The sequence below is a fragment of the Centroberyx gerrardi genome, chromosome 9 (assembly GCF_048128805.1).
Source record: "Centroberyx gerrardi isolate f3 chromosome 9, fCenGer3.hap1.cur.20231027, whole genome shotgun sequence".
Taxonomy (NCBI): domain Eukaryota; kingdom Metazoa; phylum Chordata; class Actinopteri; order Beryciformes; family Berycidae; genus Centroberyx; species Centroberyx gerrardi.
The window spans coordinates 29,915,859-29,940,569 of record NC_136005.1 but is presented as its reverse complement, the minus strand read 5'-3'; the positions used below and the strand labels follow the sequence as shown (position 1 = coordinate 29,940,569).

At 42.5% G+C, this 24,711-nt stretch overlaps 2 protein-coding genes and 1 long non-coding RNA gene across 4 annotated transcripts in view; 1 reads left to right on the top strand and 2 right to left on the bottom strand.

Moving 5' to 3' along the window:
• Positions 1-3,390, bottom strand: part of fnbp1l (formin binding protein 1-like) — a 38,674-nt gene extending 35,284 nt beyond the window's left edge. Inside the window, exon 1 of the mRNA XM_071897706.2 lies at positions 3,271-3,390. Within this exon, the coding sequence (XP_071753807.1) occupies positions 3,271-3,294 (24 nt within the window). The 5' untranslated portion in view covers positions 3,295-3,390. The remainder of the gene's footprint in view (positions 1-3,270) is intronic.
• A 1,595-nt stretch (positions 3,391-4,985) lies between these two features.
• Positions 4,986-16,313, top strand: LOC139910425 (methylcrotonoyl-CoA carboxylase beta chain, mitochondrial). Of its 2 annotated transcripts, none has more exons than XM_071897718.2 (13): positions 4,986-5,087; positions 5,929-6,030; positions 6,876-7,040; positions 7,195-7,391; positions 7,611-7,789; positions 7,953-8,033; positions 9,131-9,309; positions 9,476-9,692; positions 9,807-9,898; positions 13,995-14,151; positions 14,893-15,015; positions 15,215-15,439; positions 15,575-16,313. In XM_071897718.2, the coding sequence occupies exons 1-13, from the start codon at positions 5,068-5,070 to the stop codon at positions 15,659-15,661; spliced, it is 1,824 nt and encodes a 607-aa protein (XP_071753819.2). In that variant the 5' UTR covers positions 4,986-5,067; the 3' UTR covers positions 15,662-16,313. The 2 variants fall into 2 exon arrangements, with proteins under 2 accessions (XP_071753819.2, XP_078141831.1); XM_078285705.1 differs by having other exon boundaries at positions 5,034-5,087; positions 5,941-6,030.
• On the bottom strand, positions 16,253-20,029 carry LOC144539760 (uncharacterized). The gene is made up of 2 exons (XR_013505094.1): positions 19,748-20,029; positions 16,253-17,688 (listed from the first exon to the last, which is right to left on the bottom strand). It is a non-coding gene; the product is annotated as an uncharacterized LOC144539760 (long non-coding RNA).
• Between the last annotated feature and the right edge of the window lie 4,682 nt (positions 20,030-24,711).

The window sequence follows — 24,711 nt, the reverse complement described above, 5'->3', positions numbered from 1 at the left end:
ACAATCCATCAGATTTCCCACACAGTCTGACCTGGTGGCACAGAATGTAACCTGCAGTGTAGCAGCTGCCAATCCTCTTCAATTACAGAGGTAGAGGCTGCCAATTTTTGGTAATTATACTAATGTTTCAAAATGAATGTGGTAATCATTTATCGACATGGGGCTAATGTAATGTTAGTGCATTTTATCCCAATAACTCATCCAAAATATAGCAATATAACAGTTTTAGGACGAGAACCACGACTGAGACCAAAACAATGACAGACTTAGAAGCAAAATCAATAGTTTAGCCACTCAGTAACTCCCCATCCTCTTTCCTTCTACTCTGAATCCCCCTGTTCTTGTCTTTCAGTTTGGCCGGTCGGTAGAGACGACCTCCTGTCTGCCTCTTGTCCTTCAGTCAGTCAGACTGGCTGCTTCGGTCCACCGGCCTCCGACTCACCTCCACGAGACAGACCAGAGCACAGCATGGCAGCATCTCACACACACACACACACACACGCACAGAGCTTCCATTCAGACAGACACTTCCTACTGTATGAGTGTGTCTGTCGGGGGGCAGGAAGCCAACTCAGTAATAGGATGTTCCTCGCTTGCTTTGTAACGTCTCACAGACCTGGGCTGCAGCCAAAATGCCTGGCACAGGCTCGCAGGCCACCAGGCTGCGTAAAATACACTAAGACTACCACACTGCGCAGAACATACTAAGGCCAACATGTTAAGTGCAACATGCTAAAGCCACCACACTACACAGAACATACTAAGGCCACCAAGCTAAGTAGACCTAACTAGTTTAGTAGAATATACTAGAATACTAATAGTATGCCAGTGAGAATGCTGCATTATAATCTAAGTAATAATGCAAAATATGGATTTATACATGATGATGGAATTAGGCTGTGTATATACAACCAGCTATGTATGTAGTCTGCAGCAAACGCATCTGACATCAGACCAATTCTGACTCATTATGCAGTCAGCCAATAGTCTGTCATATTAAATCAGACAGCCAATAGTCTGCACTGTCTGACACGAGACAGTCAATCCTGTGTAAAGCATGACGGCCAATAAACCGTATTACGTCTTCTTTTTCAGACAATAATCTGTAATCTGACACTAGGCAGCCAATCGTCTGTAATCTGACATCGGACAGCCAATCATCTGTAATCTGAATTAATCTCATCAGCGGGCTCACGGGATTATGAATATCCATCAGTCGCAGTGTCTCCACTCGGCAGATCATACTGCGCTTCACTGCAGCGCTGACCATATGACAAACAGAGATGAACTGGAATATATTTCAATGGCCAACTAATGGAATACCTTGCCATTTGGTCATTTTCCATTACTGGATACTCCTCACACTGTGTGGGGAAAAAGCATCCTTGCATTTTAGGGAAACTGAAGGACAATGTAGAGGACTTTAGACAATTGGCTAAAATTTTAAATGTCATGGTATTAATGCACATACTCAGCAACATGGGGACCAATCTGAACACTTTTCTTTATGACCTTTCTACAGAATTTGTATGTGTTTATGTAATTGAATCAAATGGTAACAATATCTACCAACCCAAATTTTTATCTGATTCAAAAATGAACTGAAAGGGCATTCACACCTAAAGACTTTTGAAGAGTAATTCTCTAAAATTAAATTCTCTCCTCTCTCTCTCTCTCTCTCTCTCTCTCAGACTCATGATCACTAGCCAGTCTGTGTTTCTGTCTGTCTGGCTGGGAAAGCAGCCTCTGGCAGTGCCGAGTTCTCTATCCTCCTATCCTGATTGGTACTCCATCCACGGACAAAAAAAAAAAAAGCAGGAGAAAAAAAACAACAAGGAAAACTGAATGGGAGACATGAATGGGAGTTGCGTGTCCAAAGAAAAAACATGGTATCCTGAAAAATTGCATCACTGTTCATTGACTACATTTCAGAATAGTCAGATTAGGTAGAATGGTTGTGACACATTCAAGAACTGCTTCAAATTCAAACTAAATATGAGTTTAAATTACAATGTATTGTAGATTATAGCCACTATAGGGGCCATTCAGCATCATCTCATGGAGGTGAAGTGCCCCCCAGGCCTGACACTGAGAAACCCTGCTCTGTTTTATCCCTACACACTCTGCTTCTATATCCTGTCCCTGTGGACTGGAATAGCCATGAGTCAAGCAGCCTATCCTCTCTTCTCCTCTCCCCCACCACCCACCCACACACACACACACACACACACGGGATGCTGCTAGTTGCCACTGGTGACCACAGCTTTTGCTGGCCAACACCCCAAAAATACAGCCTGGTACTCACTACACTGTCATTTAGAAGTAGAGCTGTTATAACCTACACATATTAAATAAATCAAGCCAATATTGCATCTCATTTTTTGAGAAAATGGAAAAAACAAAGCATGGAAACCCTTTTAGGCTGATGTAAACGGGGATCTCTCTCACACACACACACACACACACACACACAGGGCTCACCAGCCTGAGATCTACTGAACTTGACAAAGAGCAGACGGCTCCTGTAAGACTGACTGAGCTAATAACATTTGATAAACGACTTCCAGTTACTGACTGAGTTAAAACAGACAGAAAGACACAGGACACGCGTTATGAGGCACGGGTCGGCCGACGCATCTGATCCGAGCATCTATCCCCTCCTTTCCCATGGAAGTTAAGGCAAAAAACCTGGACAATTGGCCACAAAGATAAAATACCAATCAGTCCGTCCAGCAAATAGCAGCAAAGTCTAAGTTAAGGTTATGATGTTGCATTAGAAAGGGGACGGAGCAGGACGGCGGTCGACCCCGGATCCCACCGTTCCCCCACCCCGCTAACGGGATCCCCGCCTGCCTGTCTTTGAAACAGGGTGTGACATCCAAAATCCGCCAAGATATAACTTCATAACTTGCCACTCTCGCAGCCAGATCAATGCAACAACGGGGATTTTATCCGTGTTGACAGGCTGCCGGGGCGGGCAAGGCAGCCTGACCCGCCCCGGCCGTCTGGCCGTGTGTCTGCAGGACTTGCCTATTGTTCAGCCCGCTGTCACCGCGGCTAAGGTGCATTGTAAGGATTAGCTAGCTTAGCCTCACTGGCTAGCAGCCGGCCAGCTAGCTGTTAGCTGCTCGCCTGTACACAATGCTAAAAGGTAACACGGCACCTTCGTTCCACCCGAATTCCCCAAGTCTGCCCGTGTTGTCCGTGAGAAAAGCAAAGCAAACAGTCCGAACAGTCGGGCAGAAACACAGCTCAGCAGTTCAGACGTACCCACAGCTCCGTTCCCCAACTCATCGCGGATTCCTCCTTCTGAGTTCTCCCGGATTGGACGCAGTTTTCCCCGCTCAGCCTCGCCTGGACCGCCGCCGCTGCTGGTCTCCCCTAGTCCTGACTGACTGTCTGTCGACAAACACACATACATACACACACTTTTCCTCCTCCCTCCCTCCCCGCCTGAATCAGCGATATACAGCAGCAGGGCCGCCCATACCAAACCAGGGCCCCGGGGCTACACTGGCCCTAAAAATACTTTTTGGTAGTAGTTTTCCACAGAGTAACTAACTTAACCAAAAAAAAAAAAAACATAAGAGACTTTGCTTTACTGTGATTTTAGAGCAGATAAGGAGCGTTGTTAGGCATGAGTAACAGGAGAATGCAATAATGCAGGATTGTAATAAAAAGAGTAAGCAAATGTTGAATTCATCTTCTATTTTAGTCAGAATAATTAAATAATAATAGTAATTGAGTTTTATTAATCCATTAAGGAATATAATTCCTAAAGTGTTAATAAACAACAGAATTGCTAGACACATGTACCAGTGTGAGTGGTGGTTTGTGGGTAGAAAATTAATATTTAAATTAGCTGTTATGTGGTCACAGGTGTGCTTTAATGACCGTCTCAGCCAATCGGAATTGAGGACCAGACCTCTCTGCTTTATAGTGGCCTGTTTGGTCCATGTCTGAGGCTGTTTATATGTGTTTGAGGAGTGATTTTGATTTTTGATAACTTGTTCGTTATAACAAATATTAACAAGAATCACTAAGACCCGATAAACTAGTTATTATAGGATTTCACAAAGGGTGCTTGTTATGAACTTCACACAGTACAGTCAAATAAATGTCAACCCCAATGAAAAATTACTGTAACATTCCAATAATTTTTCCATAGGGACCTAAATGAAAGTGTGTCTGTGCTACTCAGCAGTGAGTTTATAGTGACCTCATATTACGCTATGGTATTTTTTTTGTATTTCTTATGATATCACTGTACTATTCGTGTAATACTCCTGTAAGAATTTTTGTTGGATTATTTGTATAGCAGGTTCTATTAGGAAAGTTTGTTGCTGATCATTTGAATAGACGAAGTTAGTTCTCTAGTTGAAGTTGAGAATAAGACATCAGTCTGTAATATTCAGTTGCTGTAATTGAACTATTTGGATTTTCTCTGGTTTGTCAGCTCTCCAAGTATGATCAGAGAGCAGGTAAAAGGGAAGAGGTCTTACTCTGCTGCAATTTCAGGGTACCACAAACGGCATCGGGCAGATCAGAGCCTAATGTATCTTATTGGTATAGATTCATGGAGAAGTTACCAGATATCTCCCACTGTTGCCGATATCCTCCTTTAAAAACATCTAAGGTTTATTTGGACCAAATGGCACCCAGGCCGAAAGTGCTGTTAATATCCAGAGGTAGAATCTATATTTTGATGAGTAGGTTTTGAGAGGAAGAGAACCAGACGTAACTGTTGCTTTGCATGCGCGTCTTAAAACATATGGGACGCGTACAATAAGAACTGTATAGAATCAAACGTCATTGATCTATCCGAGAGTGAATGTAGTTTAAGTGGTCAACCTCAAAGATTTATGGAGGTAGCGTTAAATGTATACACGTTTTGACCCACTTGGCTTGCCGTACCCTTCAGCTGGTTTGCGGCTACAGGGAACCAGGCAGCTCAATTTCTTGTTTCCATCCCAACATTTTTCACTGTAACACTAAGCGAAATATGTAGTTCACTGTTGTGGGCGTAAGTTTTTAAATTGTGTCGCAGTACAGTCAAGACCTACAACCATGTACCGCTGCATTGCAAGGTAAGAACTGTTACACCTTTACGGTTTAAACTGATGCATTTATTTTGTATTCGCTCGCACGTGAAAGGATAGACGCCTATTGTCTCCACGACCTTTGGCATACATTTTTTCATATACTCTGTTTTTTCTTTGCATTGACCTCTGTTTTAAGCAGCGAACCTCGCCAAAATGGCATAAATACATTTCTTATACACTTCAGATAATGTTTAGAGGTGTGTTTGAAAATATAGCTTACAAAAAATGACCGAACACATGTACATTGTTGCTGTTGACACCATATATCTGCAAGTATATCCAGTGTCATGGAGTGTGCTCAGTGTGGCTCAGTTTAGACTAAAGTTTGAGTATCTTCATATATGTCAGTGAGGTCAACTGACAGACCCAGTGACCCTGCCCTACTTATGGAGGAGAAACCGTAATTTTGAGGACGAAGTGAAAAATAGCTTTGGTTAAATGTAATCAGATGGACATGCAGGTTTAACCCTCCTGTTATTTAACATCTCTAAAAACATGATTAACTTTATTTTTTCATGCTTGATACTCGATGACTTTTCACGGGGAAAAACCGGTAAACATAAAGTGTAACATACTGATACGTTTTCAAGGTCCTGAACACATGTTGTATACAACGGTGTTGTTTGGGCTCATTTTGACCCCTCTTCCCACTGTCATTATCACCACAGCTACAGTAGAAACAATTATGTAATTCTGCACCAGGTCATATAAAATAAAAAAAAAACCTTCCCATATGGGTCTCTCTCTCTCTCTATCTCTCTCTCTCTCTCTCTCTCTCTCTCTCTCTCTCTCTTTCTCTCTCTCTCTCTTTCTCTCTCTCTCTAAGGAGTGTGTGTAGCGGAGGAAGAGTGTGTCCTGCCTTACCATTGCCTTACTCCCAGTCTCCATCGTGGACGGTCAGAAACACAACAGACAAAAGACAACACAGGTGACTACTTCACTCGATTGAGTGTATGTGTGTGTGTGTGTGTGTGTGTGTGTGTGTGTGTGTGTGTGTGTGTGTGTGTGTGTCAATCATCAACCTGGAAACATCAACATAAAAAAATGCTGAGTTCCATGCTGAGTGTAGATTATTGCTCTGGTGCTCCATGCTAACACTTTAGCATACACTGTGTTGAGTGATAGTAGGCGACTAGCATTATTATGAAAAAATGAGAACTTGTAGCAGCTAATATGCTAATATGATACGTGGCAGCTAATATGATACGTGGCCAAGTCTGGCCACGTATCATATTATATTTCATATAAATTTTACCAATCTCCCCACATAATGGGGAGATTGTTAAAATTTATATGAAATATAACTCAAACTCAAACTCACTTCCTATGGAAGTGAAGGTGGCGGGTGATGGAACACGGTGTACAGCTAAAAATCACTGTGCAGCGGATGAATACGTGGCTTGTTCACCTGAAATAGTTCCAATAATAAACCTGGCTACATCAGCTATACTGAGTTAGTGATATTTCATTTTGAAAATGTAGGAATGTAGAAGCCATATAACAAACACCACTAACAACTATGTATTAGTAAAAAGTTAGTCTTATTACTTTGGATAATGCTAGCTGCCTGCTCACTCAACATAGTGTATGCTAAAGTGTTAGCACCGGAGCCAATGATCTACCAGGGACACATGGATGATTTTGGTGTCTATGTTCTCATAGACGCCAAAGTTAACCGACGGACCAATCTCCCAAAAACATGGTGAATTACTTTGAGCTGTCAGTTGTCTTCCAAGTACTTTCCTGTCTGAATCTATCAACCTTCTGGACCAGGTCGGGTGAGCAGTGTGGGCAGTGTCCAGTCCGCTGTATGGGCTCCGTCTCCAGGAGGAGGAGAGCTCTGCCCAGTGCCTTCCCGGTGCTGCAGCAGCCCCTCCAGCTCATCCACCAGCACGTCTACGAAGCTAACCTCCGCAACAGCACCGCCTGCCACCACAAGTAGGTTCTGCGCTGTTCACCTCTGATCTGCACTACTGCGTTAGATCGTCCACAATACTCCGCTTGTATTCAGAAATAATGGTATCAGCATGAATGGATAGAAACAGAGTGCAGTTCCAACCTCTCTCTCATTCTCTCTCTCTCTCTCTCTCAGGTACGTGGAGTTGAGGGAGAAGGTGAGGAAAGGGGGCGGGGACAACGCCATAGCCCGACACACCAAGAGGAACAAGAAGCTGCTGGTCCAGGACCGCCTTCGCCTCCTATTGGATGACGAGGACTTCCTGGAGCTGTCTCCGTTCGCCGGTCTGGGTCTGCCGTACGGGGACATCCCTTCTGCCGGCTGCCTGACTGGTCCGAAACCACTTTTTATATCTTTAACAAATAAGCATAGACCCACTATATCATAATGTTTTGAAATTGGCACTAGACATCAGCATTTCATCTGTAACAGCAGTTAAACGATCACATAATGAACAATACATTCAGAAATTATCACACTTTAGCTCTAACCATTCAGCTCGCTTATGCACCTGTGTGTATGCCTCTAACCGTGTGTGTGTGTCCATCCAGGCATAGGCAGGATCAACGGTCTGTGGTGTGTGTTCATCGCCAACGACGCCACGGTGAAAGGCGGCACGGCTTACCCAATCACGGTGAAGAAGCAGCTGCGGGCACAGCAAGTTGCGATTCAGAACCGCCTCCCCTGTGTCTACCTGGTCGACTCCGGAGGGGCCTTCCTACCACTGCAGGTTAACACACACACATACACACACACACACACAGAAACACACTTTTGACTCAACAAGTGCATGCAACCAGAACGGTGTCTTAACCAGTGAGCTCAAATGGTAGATCGTATTGACTTTGTATGTGTGTGTGTGTGTGTGCTTGTTTGTGTGTGTGAATATCCAGTCAGAGATCTTCCCAGATAAGAACCAAGGAGGCAGGACGTTCTACAATGAAGCGATCATGTCTTCCATGAAGATCCCGCAGGTAGGAAAGCAGAAAGTAGGATAGACATTCTAAAATAGACTAGGTTTGTTTACATTTTATTACTGATCCTCATTGGCCGACACACAGGCAACAGGCTCATTTTCCTGGGGTCCACATAAAACATAAATTACAAAAGTAGACAACTAGTGAAAATACAGGTATAAAATAAAGGAAACCAGTTACAAAAATGTTTTTTTACACACAAAGAGTATCTAAACCCCAAACCCAAATCTGTGGTGAAGCCTGACCCCTAATGGTGAAAAGTAGGATACTGAACTGGTCATCTGCTATTGGCTGGTCTTTGGTGCCAGGTGATATCATCACCTGTTGTACTCTAGAGGTGACATCACCTGGCACCAAAGACCAGCCAATAGCAGATGACCAGTTCAGTATCCTACTTTTCACCATTAGGTGTCAGGCTTCACCACAGATTTGGGTTTGGGGTTTAGTTACTCTTTAAATAACAAGGAATGCATTTCCTGTGCATTGGTCCTCTATTGGCTGTTCTAGTATTGTATTGGTGAGCATCAGCAATATCCTGTTTGATTAAAACAACCTGCAGGGTTTGGAGTATAAATAATGTTTCTGAAGATCACAAGTAAACTGGTGGATAATTTATTTGAAACATTCCCGCCACAAAAGGTGGGAATGCATTCGATCTACGTTGACCAACAGCCTAGGGAACACAAAGAGTGAGTGTAGTAGCCCTATTTTGTGCCATTTCTAAATTCGAAAGGTCAGTCTTAGAAGCTGAAGCCCAAATAACAGAGCAGTAATCAAGATGACATAACACCAAGCTAAGGTATAGAGATGACATAACGCTAACATATGCTGCATTCAGATGTTGGTGTTGAATATAATAGAAAGACTCTAAGAATCCTAAATATCTAACTTTAAAGGAATAGTTCCATCTCAGCCTTCTCCCAAATTATTGAAGTAAACGAAGCCATCAAAAAAAGCATAAAATGCCCATCCAATTTCTCCAAACAGCTCGTGCAGCAAAATCAAAGTGTTTTGTAGTCAAACGATTACACTGTGGGTCCAAAACTCCAATATTTACCTCATTATCTCCTATATTTACTGTGTGTGTCCTGAAGGTGTCGGTGGTGTGCGGGTCATGCACGGCGGGCGGGGCTTACATCCCCACCATGGCAGAGGAGGCGGTGATGGTGCACCGGATAGGGACCATATTCCTGGGCGGACCGCCCCTCGTCAAGGCTGCCACGGGAGAGGAAGTCACGCCGGAGGACCTGGGAGGAGCCAGGCTTCACGCCGAGTAGGTCCATAAATCGAACGTACCCAGTGGATCAGTCAGTCGGGAAAACAAGCGCACTTCAGCGGCTAGAGGAGAGGATGTCAAAATTGTAATAACCCTTATTTCTGTATGGAGGCCCATATGTGCCAAAATAAAATGAATAAATATGCCAATTTTTCGGGTTCAGGGTGAGCGGCTGTGTGGACCACTTTGCCTGGGAAGAGAAGGAGGCGTACGATTACACCAGAAACATCATATCCACCCTCAACTACCAGCTGCCCGAGGAAGAGGAGGATGAGGTGGAGGAGGGGAAGAGGAGAGGAGAGGAGGAGCCACTGTATAGTTCGGAGGAGCTTCTGGGGCTGGCGCCACTAAACTATAACCACAGTCTGGATGTTAAAATGGTACAGAATACACACACACACACACACACACACTCAAAACATGGATAACACTGTGTCTGGTAGGCCTTTCCTGGGAAAAATCCTGTTGGTTGTTGCTGTCTTTCTGTCCGTCAGGTAGTCAGTCGGCTGACAGACGGGAGCCGATTCCAAGAGTTTAAAGCTCGCTTTGGAACTACACTGGTCACTGGCTTCGCAAAGATACACGGGTAAGAGAGACACTCACACGCACACACACACACACACACACACACACACACACACACACACTTTGGGCAATGACAGCAGGAGCAACACAAGTTTTTCAGTCAACATCTAAGGCTGGTGTAATCAAAGCCATGTAGAGACACACACAATCAGGATCACTCTTATTGACCAAATAACAATAAACGTATAAGATTTCGTCAAGTTTATTTATATAGCACAATTCGTACACAGGGCAACTCAAAGTGCTTTACATGATTAAAAGAGAGAGATAAAAACAGAGATGGATAAGATAAAAGTAAATAAATAAAAGTAAGAAAATTAAAAACAAGAAAAGAGTTTCTGAACACTGAAAGTTAGAGTAAGGGCAACATTATAAAATCAGTAAGAGTGTTACAGTATAAAAATCTAAGTTCTGTCGATACAAGTAAATACATACATAAACCGCGCACACATATTTACATATATTTTGAGTTAAAGTGCTAAGAGTTTAATTATAGGTGATGGAGAACATAAACGTTTTAAGCCTAGTTTTAAAAGTGGTTACAGTTGGAGCATGTCTAAGATCATTTGGAAGTCTGTTCCAGTTGTATGCGGCATAGTAAGTGAATGCTGCTTCACCATGTTTTGTTCTGACTCTTGGAACGGTTAATAGTCCAGACCCAGCTGACCTAAGTGTTCTGGAGGGCTCACGGGGTGCAAGCAGGTCGGAAATGTATGCTGGTCCTAGGCCATTTAGTGAGTTGTAGGCAAGCAGTAATATTTTAAAGTCAATTCTTTGCTTAATTGGGAGCCAGTGCAGGGACCTGAGAATTGGGGTAATGTGTTCAGATTTTTTTGTTCTAGTCAGAACTCTAGCGGCAGCATTTTGAATAAGTTGTAGCCGCTTAATAGTATTTTTTGGCAGAGCAGAGAAGATGCTGTTACAATAGTCTAATCTACTAGTTATAAAAGCATGGATAAGTTTTTCCAAGTCTTGATTTGACATAAAGCTTCTGATTCTAGTTATGTTTTTAAGATGATAATATGCTGACTTGGTAATCGATTTGATGTGGCTGTTAAAATTTCGATCTGAATCCAACATTACGCCCAGATTTCTGGCCTGGCTTTTAGGCTGTATGGACAGGGAGTCAAGATAGGCACTGAGCTTCTGCCTTTCTTCCCGAGGACCAAAGACAATTACCTCCGTTTTGTCCCAGTTGAGCTGAAGTTGTGGGACATCCAGATATTGATTTGTTCTATGCAGAGACATAGTGAGTCTATGGGTCCATAATCACCCGGTGAGAGCGCTATATAGATGTGGGTGTCATCCGCATAGTTATGGTAGGCAATATTGTTATTTTGTATAATTTGGCCTAGTGGGAGCATGTATAGGCTAAACAAGAGTGGGCCAAGGACTGAACCTTGCAGCACCCCAGATATTTTGTCAAGGCGGCCATTTGCGGTTAGGAAGTTATTAAGTTGCTGATGCACAACTTTTTCAATAATTTTACCAATGAAAGGTAGGTTGGAAATTGGTCTGTAATTATTAAGTACAGATGCATCTAGGCTGCGTTTTTTTAAGCAAGGGCCTAATAATGGCTGTTTTTAGCGCACTTGGAAAAATCCCCGAGCTGAGAGAGGTGTTAACTACCAGTAGTAGTTCAGCTGCCAGGCAGCTAAAGACCTTTTTAAAAAGGCTTGTGGGCAGAGCATCAAGGCTTTCAGATGCAATACAATTTCCTCAAGAGCTTTTTGATCAATGGTATTAAACTGTGTCATGTTTGCTAAGTTACTTACTGAGTGTGGCGGAGGCGCAATTATTTTGTTTGGATTGGAGAAGTTGATGGCTTGCCTAATGGTTTGAATTTTATCACTGAAAAAGGTGGCGAACTCATTGCATTTAATGTCAGAAAGAAGTTCAGGGGATATTTGTGCTGGGGGGTTGGTTAGTCTATCAATTGTAGCAAATAAGATGTGTGCATTGTTGGCATTGTTGGAGATAGTCTCAGAGAAGAAGGACTGCCTGGCTTTTTTCAGTTCCCGATTATAGGTGTGCAGTTTCTCTTTATGGATCTCGTAGTGAATCTGAAGCCCTGTTTTCCGCCATCTGCGCTCTGTTTTACGGCACTCCCTTTTTTGGGCTGTTGTAGATGCAGCCTTTCTCCATGGAGCCTTTTGCATGCCAGAAATTACTTTAACCTTAGCAGGTGCAATGACATCGATGACGCTTACAATTTTAGAATTAAAATTAGTCAGAAGATCATCAGTAGAGGCAGAGGTAAGTGTTGGTTTTAAATATATAGCTTCCATGAACATTGCACTAGAATTATCTTTGAAACAACGCTTTGTAACAGTTTCTGATCTAGCATGAATAGTAGGAGTGACAGATGCATCGAAGAAAACACAAAAATGATCAGATAAGGCAACATCAGTTACAGTGACATTTGAAATGTTAAGACCCTTGGTGATAATAAGATCCAGAGTATGGCCTCGGCTGTGAGTTGGCACTTTAACATGTTGTGACAGCCCAAAAGTGTCTAATATGACAGAAAGTTCTTTGGCATTGTTGTCACTTGAATTGTCCATATGGATATTAAAATCTCCAGTTATGAGTAGGCAGTCAAATTCTAAAGAAACAAGGGAGAGTAGTTCTGCAAAGTCATCAAGGAAATTTGCAGGATATTTTGGTGGCCTGTATATTACTAACTGTAGAATTCGGGGAGAACATTTGAAAATAACAGATAGATATTCAAAAGATGCAAACTTTCCAAATGTTGTCTGTTTGCACTGAAATACATCCCTGAATAAAACAGCCACACCCCCTCCTTTCTTACCAGTTCTAACAGTATCCAAGAAATTGAAGTTAGGGGGGGCTGATTCAATGAGGATTGTTGCACCAGTTGTGTTGCCTAACCATGTTTCAGTTAAAAACATAAAATCAAGTTTATGAGTATCAATAAGATCATTTATTAAAAACAATTTATTGGAAAGTGATCTAACATTGAGTAAGGCTAGTTTTAGGTTTGTGGTGACAGCCTTTTGGACAGTGTGTGGTTGATGTGAGACAGGTATCAGATTTGATAGGTTAGCAAACTGGGATGCGTATTTCTTGTTTGTTCTCGCACTACTGATCAATACAAGAATGCTGAGGTCCAAAGAACCAGGTGCTTTGGTTTCAGTGGGAGAAGTTGCTGGTAAACTAACAGACGGTATTGGGATCTGAAAGGCTATGGACAAACTGACAGGAGGACCAGCTGATTTGTGCAGACCACTGGTATGAGCAGGGGGGTATTTAGGGTATTTAGGATGGGGGCCTGTTGGATTACATGTCAATCAGACAGAGGAAGCGATTCTGAAACATTAGAAATAAATAGTTTCACCCCATTACCAGAGAGATGAATACCATCCATTCTAAAAAGGTGCTCATTTTTCCAAAAGGAATCAAAGTGATCCATAAAACCATAGCCTGTTGCAGTGCAGAAGGTTTGTAGCCAGTGGTGTATGCTTAGAAGGCGGCTGAAGCGTTCACAGCCTTTCTTCAGGGTCGGGATGGGGCCTGACAGAATACAGCTCTTACCAAGGCTCTCGATGGTTGTGGCTAGCGACTCAGACTCATAATGAAGTTTGGCAGACCGTCTCATCATGATGTCATTCACTCCCACGTGCACAATCACCGTTCGTCTCTGTGAAATCGGTGCGTAGATATATATTTTACATAATACTTACTGATGCACCATTGCTTCCATATAGTGAAAAAGAGTGTGAGACATACACATACTTTACCCCCTTACTCCCCACCCACAAACTCAGTGGCCCCTCACCCTCTTGAGATTAGGAGCTACCCTCATTAACTAGTTAATCAGATTAGCATACTCCCCTCACCCCCTACCAATGAATAACCGCCACACAAGACTGGTCATGAGAGAGAGAGAGAGATTCATTTTTATTTTTTTAAATGTATTACAATGACATATTGCTGCTGCTTTATAAACACTGTAAGCAACTAGAAGCCATGGTTTATGAATGATTTTACTCCCTTTAGCGTCAAACCTAACAGCACCTGTTAGCTACTCTAAAATCACTGTAAATCACAGTTTTTGCGCATGTGGACTGTGTTAGCCACCAGGTGGGCATAGTAGCCAACAACGGAGAGCTGTCATACGAGGCGTCCCTGAAGGGCAGCCATTTTGTCCAGCTGTGTGACCAGAGAGACATCCCTCTCCTCTTCCTCCAGAACACCGCACCCAGACCGCCGCTAACCCTCTCCACAACACAGGTAACTCCCTCCCAACACAACACAGACTGGGTGTCGCGTGAGGAGGATGTAGGTTCGAAATCTGGTTTATGGTCTCTGTTGAATGCCGTTCCCTCTCTAAAACAGTAGAATTCTTTTCTATTTTAATAACAAGTACAGATTCAGTCCCTCAGCACATCCGCAGTTTTGTAAGTTAGCTAGCTAGCTAGCTAAAATTAATTCAAAAACACATTGGAAAAGTACAAAAATCTTTTGGTAGATAAAAATGTTTTTTCCAATATCATGTGGACATCCAAAGAAAACTAAAGGAAACTACAGGATAGTTCTTTCTGAATAGGAGAAGAGGATTGTGGAAGTTGTATGAAAATTTGCAGCTAAGGTCTGAACATTCACAATTAAGGTTACATTTTCACAATAATAAAACTTTTACACCCATATATCAATTGGATACTGCTCAATAAACAGCAGACATGGTTTGCTGTAACATGTGAAGTCTGATGGTGTGCAGGTAGAGTGACTGGTCTAAACCCTGACTGCCTGACTTGAATTTAGCTCTAAATGAAAGAACAGCATTATAATCATGACTCTGTGCTCTGTCAAATGTTTACAGAAAGGGGTAGTTTCTCCTTGAATTCAAAGGTGTGGTATTGTAGAGGGCTGTTTTGGCAAAAATAGCATATCATAACTGTGTGTGTGTGTGTGTGTGTGTGTGTGTGTGTGTGTGTGTGTGTGTGTGTGTGTGTGTGTGTGTGTATCCTCCAGGCAGACATCAACAGTAACCGTCTGAAGGCTCAGGGTTCAATGATGTCAGCAGTGGCTTGTGCCTCCATCCCCAAAATTACTGTGGTGATCGGTGGTTGCCATGGTGCCGACAGCTACGCCATGGTGAGAGGCTGACCGGCTTGACCAGTGTGTACCCATGTAGGGCATGGGGCACAGGGCTAATCCCTATTTATACCTGTGAAGGGGTGTAGGGTCTGGGCCTATCCCTACTAATATAGGGCTAATCCCTACTAATATATACCCATGTAAGGGTACAGGGTCAATCCCTCAATAATCTGAATCTCGTTTCCTATCTCTCCAGTGTGGGCGGGCCTTTGACCCCAACTTCCTGTTCCTGTGGCCCAACGCCAGAGTGTCGGTGGTGGCTCCGGGCCACAGCGGCTCACTGCTTCCCCCTGGCAGAGAGGAGGAGGAACAGCAGGAGGAGGAGGACATGAACCGGAAACTGAAGGAGGAGAGCTCAGCGTTCTTTGCCTCCGGTCGGCTGTGGGACGATGGAGTCATTCTACCTCAGGACACCAGGAAGGTAATAAAGTCCAGACACACATCCATCTGTGTGTTTTACACTTATGCAACCAGGGATGGGATTTTTCAGCACTGGTGTCAGAGAGATGCATCCCTCTCCTTATGCCTTTATGTTGTCTCTCTGTTCTGTCTGCAGGTTCTCAGAGACTGCCTGGATATCATCAAACAGCAGCAGTATCAGCTGTCCACAGAGAAGCGGCGATCCCCACTGCTACGAATCTAGAAGCGTCCGTCCATCTCTGCCACACATCTAGACACTAGAAACAACTGTCCATCCCTGTAGGAGTAGGCTGCCGTTTCTCAGAGCAGATTATAGGGAAAGTGTGAGGGTAAAAAAAGAAACTGTTTTAAGTTTGGACCCAAAATAGTGTACCTCCACTCCCCATATAAATGGTGAAGATAATGAGCTTGTAGCTGCTCTATACACAGGAATGTGATTATTCAGTCGGTTTTTTTTGCACACAACAGTTTCCCCCAGTTGTGTTTATTCACTCACAGAGCTGCCTTAGAGTGGTTTTATCTGCAGAAAACAGTGGTTACCTCTATTCAGACTAACCTGGATTTTACTTGTTTAAGAAGATGCCTTGGCCAGTGGAAAGCCACTCGATGATTCTCATCGAGTTTCTCATCACCATAATGCTGTCAAATTACTTTGATGAAGGAATTAGATGAAAATCCAATGTGAACACAATCCAACACAGTCTAACTCTAAACAAACTTTTTCACAAATTTTATGACCTAGTTGTAAAGCTGTTAAACATCCATCTCTAAAAATGTGATGTAAGGACAAATGTACTGTAATAATAACAATCAATGCAATGTAATTGTTTATTTGTATAAAAGTAGAAAGAAAATGATTGTAAATACATTTCAAACAGCCACTTTAGATATCTGTTGAAGACCTACCGAGTCTGTGTTTTGATTTTAGATTCTGATTTACATGGATTATTTCACAAATACACAAGTGCCGTTTTCACTGTGGTTTAAAACCATTTTCACTGCAATGTCTGTTAAATGTTGACATTGTTGCTCAACTATTTTAACATCAAGAGCAGCAGAGTAAACAACATGACTTGTCTTCAGAAAAGACACAACACTTCTGAACCTGTTGGATGCCTCTTAAGTGTTCCCTTTACTTGTTAGCTTGCAGCTAGTGGATCATTTCATGATTTTTTTCAATCATTCATTTCAGTGAGGAATGCTAACTACACTAACAAGTCATTTTTAGGAGATTTTATCTTGTGACAGAAGATGGGGAGTGAATGCTGTTCTGACTGGAGAGGGAAGGTCAGCCCACCGTTGGAGACCCAGAAGGAAGAAGTGACAATGTCTACTGCATGGAGACGACCAATAAAAAAAAAAAAGGGGGAAAAGGCCCTCTGAGGGTGTTCCTCCTTTTCACAGTTTCTGCAATGAAGTTTCTGAATCTAATCCAGATCCTCTGGCATGCCGCCAAAAAAAAGTGTTGAGAACAATCTGCAAAAACCCAAGAGAAACCTTCAAGAGCTTCTCTCAGTCGCCTGTGCGTCTCATGCCTTGGCAGCACGTCATTTCCAGAGACACATTTATTGAAACTAATTTTATTTGCTGGTGTTTTATAAGGGTTTTCATGTTGTAGGTTTTCTGTGAGCAGTAGGTTCTGCCATAACCAAGTACTGCAGACAATTCAAGTCAATCTGTAAATGATCTTATGCACTGCATTTAACCTCAGTAATAGTGTGTAATGATGCCCACAGCGCAGAGTATTAGCCTACTTTTTGCAGTGAAAAATAAAACCAGTGATGATCTCTCACATTTGGTACAAGAAACAAACAGCCCAAATCACTGAAAACTATACATTTTTCACGTGCTAAATGTTGTTACTAACAATTCCCGTTACTTCTGTTCTTCACAAAAATGCACATTTTGAGTCTCCAAAATGGTGGTGTGTGTGTGGCTTCACTCTTGTTCTTGCTCCTGCTCCGTCTCAAAAAGTAGCTGGTGTATTTTAAATTTTGCCAGGCTCTTCTGACGCGGCGGGAGTCCGCGCAAAATGTCTGCCATACCTAAAGCGAACTTGGTGTCTTCACCATTTAACTGCTGCAGTTGCTCCCTCTGCTGGTCGATGCCTTCAAGTCTTTTCATAATGAGATGATCCATAGTTCCGTGCCTTCTCTTTCTCGGCCTCCTTTGCCCCGAGCTGCCCGAAGGTGACGGGCTCAAACAGGGATCAGGGGAAGAGCTTGCGGACGTCACGCTTTCCTTCATTTCCTTCAATATTAAAAAAGAGAAGGAAAAAAGTTAAGACAACATGCACATTGCACATAAAAAAACATTACGTTACATGCATTACATTTTTCATTATTACTTTAATTTCTAATAAAGGTCTAAACAGAGTCAGTTTTAATTGCTTGAGGCTTGACTTGATGCATGAAGAGAAGACTTGACTTGGGACTTACTTTGATGACTTGAAAAGGTTTCTTAAGTCTTGACAAAAGTTCTTGTGTTTGTGTAAATTACTTAGATTGAAAGTGATGAGATTTGTTCCAGCAGACGACTGAATTTAAAATGAATTACTGGAGTTGAAACTGATTATAGAAATCAAACTCGATATAGCCTAACAATAAAATGTCCGATTTTTTCACACCTACACCCGATTTACGATTTTAATCTTTTTTTTTCTTCTTAAAAGCCATCTTTGGCAATATGAAACGCCACCGCATCTGTAATGTCTTTCCACCGGGGCCCCTTCTTGTCATATGGGATGCCCTTTGCATCTGCTCCTTCTACACACTGACCAGATGCAACTCGTGTTTTTTCCAGCGGCCAGAAGGGGCAGCAAAGAGCACGTTTTCCAGCTCGCCACACGGAAGCAAGAGGCTAGAAGAAAAGTGGCAGCCACTTTTAAAGGTCCCATATTATGAAAAATACGTTTTTCCTTGCCCATACACATATACTTAAGTCATCCTTCAACCTAACAACCCACAGAATGTGAGAAGTGAATGCCTCTGCATTGTTGCTCCAGCCTCCTTCCTGGGAAAACATGTGCCATTTTGATTTGGCTCCCCTTGTGACGTCCCAAGGGGAGCAATTTGCATACGCAAAATCTTGTTTGGTTGACAGATTCCACCTCAAAAATTGACAGTTTTACATGTTGTGTCACAGAGTTTTCTTCTACAAGGAGCTGCCATGTTGGTTTTGGGGTTTTTTCCGCGTCTGCACCCTCCCCCCTCACCCAGCCGATCAGGCGGCCAATCAGAGCAGCGCCTCATTATCAGAGCATCCCCGCCCACTCAGAACAGTGTATAGTTAATGAGGGGAGGCTCCACAGAGCCTGGATTTGTGTGTTTTTTTGCAACAGAATTCATAACCTTATTTTAAAGAGCACTGAGAAATGTTTTAAACAGCTAAAAAGAGCATAATATCTTTAAGATATCCATATGAAAACAACTAGGACGAGCCACACAAAGGTGAGATTTTATACTTTATTGCAAATACTTTAACACAATATGATCCACCCGCTCAACAGATAAGGGTTCGAGGAATCCAGAAAGCTTGTCAGATTGGCAAAATTCGATTTGTAAAGCTTGCCCGCTCGTAGTCAAATTGTCTGTACTATCAAAATCCTAGGTTTTTAACGCAAGGACCAGGGACTGACACCCCAAACGGGCTAGGGGAATGATGCCGCTAAATGTTACCTGCTTTATGGCAGGCGTTGGGGGGCTGCCGCTAGCCTGTGCATCTCGCAGTGCCTCACACTCCTCCCACTCGGCTGCGTGCCTCTGTCAGAGATGCTGGAATAAATTTGTCGTGCTGCTACTTTTAGTTGCGACAGACTTTAGACAAACTTTACCACGGACGGTGGTTTGCTCGACGTCGGACGTTGCATAACCGAACCACTTCCAAATGACTTTGCACATCGTGCTAAACCATAAATTCGAATTAATTGATAAAATCGGTTTATCGCCCAGTTCTAAACTTATGATGCTCTTACCAAGTTTTTATCCTATTAAAATGATACTGCATTGAAAGGTTTTCTCTAAGATATTGACTGATAGCCTACTGGACTGGATTTGTTCTTACTTTACTTGGTGTTCTACGTTTAGACTTGAGACTTCTGCCTCAAGACTTGAGACCGACTTGGGACTCGAGTAAAGTTGACTTGGTAACATCGCTGCTTACACCTATCAAGACGACAGAAGCCAGTTTTGTTGTGGTTCGGTTTTGACCCGGACTCTTGGTCCTGGCGAGCTGTACAACCTCAGCTCTGCCGCTGTTAACCACAGTGACGCTACAGTAAAGAAAATACCAGCATTATACCAACTCTTACCTCTGAGTGCAGACAGTCTGACTCCGTTTCGCGATCCTTACTGAAGTGCAAGAGCCAAGACAACTGTGAAATTACGTCAGTCCGTCGTACACGTCCATATGCACTCGGTGTTAACATCATCTGTTTGTTTGCCCTGGCAAATTCGCTGCGCAGTGTCGCCCATGTCTGGCGACAGACACCGCTGTCCACTTCCAGCGTCCCTGCTATTTCATTCCAGGAAGCGGCAGACAGTTGTCCGTCTCTGTAGCCCCTCGAGGAAGAGTCATACAGATGAGGGCGTTTTCGGACCTCTTTAGCCAGCTTTATCTCAAACGGTTTCATTTTGCAACTACCATGAAGGTAAACACGGAACTGAACCAGCTTCTTTTAGCCAATCATGGACGGAGGCGCGTCTACGTAAGGACGTAACTATGACGACATCCGCGTTGGGGATTAAATAAATAAAAATAAAAAATCCTTTATCGGATAGTTGTTGGGGTCATACAACTAAAACAAACAAAAAAGAAACATATTGCCAGAGGGAGTCATTATAAAGGAAATAAATTACAGTTATATAGATGTAAGCATTTTTTAAAAATTACTCTTCACACCGGCAATGGATTCCAATTGTTTAGTTAAAAAATAAATGGAAAAGGGATTTTCTCTTCATGAATTTAGATTTGTGAATGAAACATTTACAAAATAAATTGAACATGTTGACTAAATAGGTGGGGATCTGTTAAAAAAAAAAAAAAAAAATGATGTCAGTGAGTGAGATATATTGGTACCCATTTTGTTCTTCAGGAATATTTTCATAGGCTATTTTTCCAAAGGTGTTCACTGTGAAGTCCACCTTAATGTAGGCCTAGCACATTTAAGTCACCACTTGTCAGACCTGGCCTGCTTCACTGGGCAGTGGAAGTGTGGGCTCCTAGTAAAGAAAACCAAGTATGTATAGCTGCAGCCTGGAGCACCTCCAAATGGGCGGGGCCTCACCTCCAAGTGGGCGTGACTGTCATGCTCATAGTTTTCCCCCACCAACTCCAGTGAGAAGGCCCTGGCGTGCCTATCCACCATCTATTTACAGATAAATTTGGGACCATTTCATGATAAGACAACACTAACACTAACACACACTAACAACAATAACACATTTCAAGTTTTGTAGTATTCATTGATGTAATCAACAGACTGAAAGAAACCACAATATAGCCTATTGAAAACAAAACAAAGTTTCTATACCCACCCATCCTGTCTCCCCAGTATTAGCCAATATCAACTGATAAACAAACAGAAGCCTGTGCATATACACAAGACAATACAGATGTTGTTAGGTTTTTAGCAAGCAGAGTTACAAGACAAAATGACAAGAGTCAACACCAGAGTTCAGGTTTTGAGGCTTAATTTATTTCATCCACTTTGTTCACAATCTTTGTTCCCATGGCCAAAGCGATTTCAGCCTGGTGCCTGCTGAAGCCTCTTTGCACTGCAGAATGTTGATGGTTACCTTAAAAAACAGAACACACAAGTTGTCACATAAATCCTTTCTATAATTCTCAAACTCCATTTGGCCAGAAATAGTTTTACACAAAGCTCACTCAGTAGTAGTATGGATTTATTTTTAATGCAACTACCAAACCGAATGTGTAGTGCTTAAAAAATAAGAAGCAATATTTTAAGGCTCCATTACGTGCTTGTAATAACATTATTTCATCATATCAGTGATGAAGGCCACATTTTCTACATGGATGCTGGTCCAGCCTGGGTTGACCTTTTTTTAATGGAAATGTGTGTCTGTAAAAACAAAAAAATACAGAGCCCCCCATGGGTCACATAGGAAAAAAATATTTATGCACCTGCACCTGGTTTAACACGTCCATACTCTCAAATTAATAATCTGTGCACTGGAATTAACAATTGGTGTGATGGATGAGTCATCTGACCTAAGTTTGATATAGTTGTAAAGGAAATGATAATGTCAAAGAAGGAATTTCGGTGACATTTTATTTGGTGTTTTAATCTGCAGTGCATGCTTTCACATGATTTCTATACAAGGCTACAAGCACAATCAATAGCGAGAAAGTTGTCACAAAATTGTACGGTGATGTGGGATAAGAATAACCCACTCCGGATTATGGTTCACAATATATAGGCCTGACAGGACATAATCAATGCATATGTAGACCTAGCAGTTTATAATTAAGAAATATTACACAAGAGGGTGTAGTTCACTGCCATTATTCCCTATACAGCGATGACTAGAAATTAAAAATAAAGTTATGTGGCTTGGCTGTGAAGCATGTGTCTTCTGATAGACAAAAAAAGATTCACAATGGCATCAGTTTAAAATTTTAAAGCAATCGAAACTCAACCCTAAGTCTAATTATTAAAAGGGCGTTGTCAAATCCGGACTGTCCCGATTTAACATAAACTCTATGTTCATCGTCGATGTTACATTTGGTGTTAAATACATCTGAAAACTGGACTCAAGCAAATCTTTGTGATAAGCCATACTCGCTTCCATCGTAGCTTCCACTTTCCTTAAGCTAAGGAAGCATGCTAAAGTCGAGCAGTGCTCCAAATGGCAGCTAATGTCAGTCTCTGTTGCTGTCGTCGTCAGCCCTCCCATTTGGAGCTAAGCACCTCCCACTTAGCACCCACTTATTTGGAGGTACTCTGGGCTGCAGCATCATCTACAATCTAAATTGAAAAGAGCGCGAGTGCTACACTTCAGAGGCTTTATGGCGCACTATTCTGGGTAATGACATGTTATTGTGCGACAAACCCATTGCAGTTCAATTTCTAAGACAGACATTTGTTAGCAACTCACTTTATTAGGGTGCATAAACCTTCAAAATTTACAGATGGTAGGTTCACTGGTTTATTTTATCTCACAGAACGAAGCAGGAAAACTTTCTTAAACCTTTAATGGTCTCACCAAGAAATAAACAACAAAGAAATTATTTCTTTGTTTTTTTTTATACTCCTGGGTCATTAGTAACAATAAACAATGTTTTGTTTTTTAACTGACCATACAGTTTTTGAACAAGCAACCTCTACCAATGGTGGATATGTCATTTTGACATTTTGAATAAATTTCTCTCCGTTACATCCTGAAAAGTTAAGTGAAAGAATGGCAATGTAAAAACAATGTAACAAGTGGCTGTTGGGGGGGGGGGATAACTAAAATTCAAAATGTCAAGGTATCCCTTCAAGTCTCCTGTTCTTGCACATACAGCAGTCAGTCCCTTTAAAAAGGAAACCATCTCCAGCACTAGCTTAATGGAAGTCAGACTGCGTTTTCATTCACCGTGAGCTCTGAAACCGTTTTGTAACTTATTTTTGGATTAGGAAAATGTATTTCACTGCTGAAGTGACATCCAGCAGTTTGAGAGCGCTGAGCCTTTGTTCAGCAGAGTCAATAGTTCTATATCTGTTGCAGAAAAGTTGTTTTTTGATTCTTTGTTTCAGGAGACACTCTTAGGAACCCTCTCCTAATCTCCTAATCATCAGGTTATCTTGGTTTAGCAGTAAATCTAGCATCCTTCAATCCATCTTTCCATTATCACCATTCCACTGGATCTGCCTGGTTGGGCTGTGTTTTTGCCTTTGTGAGAGCAATTCTCCTCTGCTGTGTTCTTCATGTGGTCACTGAATCAAATCAAGTCAACAAGGCACCAAGTATACCAGTATTGTAGGCTTATACTGGTTTGCGCAGCAGCTTTGACAACATCATATCAAAAACACAATGAGACAAGGCAGGCGCTCGGCGGCGATACTCAAAAATGACAACATTCTGGCATGGCGACCCATTAAAAACCTCAACAGGCTGCCACAGCAGCCTATTAGAAATCCCAAATTCTCTTGGAAAAGCACTTGTACTCACCTATTTTAATGGCATCCGACGAGTCTTGCGTTGTGCAAAATCCTCCACTTGGCATAGCAACAGTTGTGAACGTTTCCGTGGGTCCATGGGTCCATGGGTCCCAGTGCAACTGCACTGCAGACCATTGCTGTTTGCCCAAACTTCTCAAAAAACTGTACAGTGCATGTTTAACTATGGAATAGAGGGGTCTACAGGCATACCTGTACCAGCACCGTAGCTCCTGCATCACATCACTAGCTTGTCTGGGAAGCTAAGCAGGTTTGGCTGTGGTTAGTCCTTGGATGGGAGACCACCTGGTGCTGGAAGTTGTGTTGGAGGACTAGTAGAAGGTGCTCTTCCCTCTGGTCTCATGAATAATATCCCCAATGCCCCAGGGCAGAGACAGGGACTCTGTCCTGTGAGTGAGCACCGTCCTTTGGATGAGACGCTAAACCGAGGTCCTGACTCTGTGGTCAATAAAGATTCCATCGGCACCTATTGCAAGAGTAGGGGTGTAACCTTGGTGCCTTGGCAAAATTCCCCAAAACAGGCCTTCCTTCCATCATGGCCACCTAATCATCCCTCGTTACCTAATTGGCTCTTTCAGTCCTCTACTCTCCACTGAGATAGCTGATGTGTGGTGAGCGTTCTGGCGCAAACTGGCTGCCGTGCATCACCCAGGTGGGTGCTACACATTGGTGGTGGATGAGTTGAGTCCCCCCCCCCCAATATGTGAAGCGCTTTGAGTACTTAGAAAAGCGCTATATAAATGTAATCAATTATTAATTATACCTAGCTATGACTGACTACAACTGATTAACTGAACATTCCAGAGAGAGTTAGTTCCCCACCAACCCCCAATATGATGGTATAGTGGAAGAGTGATGGCTATTAGGGGTAGGTAGGTGAGAGGTAAAGTTAGGGACAGGTGAAGGTCAGAGTTTAGCATCCCCAATTGAATAATGATCAACTCTTCAGCTGATGGTTCATAACACGTTTAATGCTGTTCAAGATCACAGACACACCACATGAGCAACATAAAAACAACAAATAAATGCTGTGATATTTTAGTAACAGAAAATAGACATTGATCTTTGGTGACATAGAATTACAACTCGTC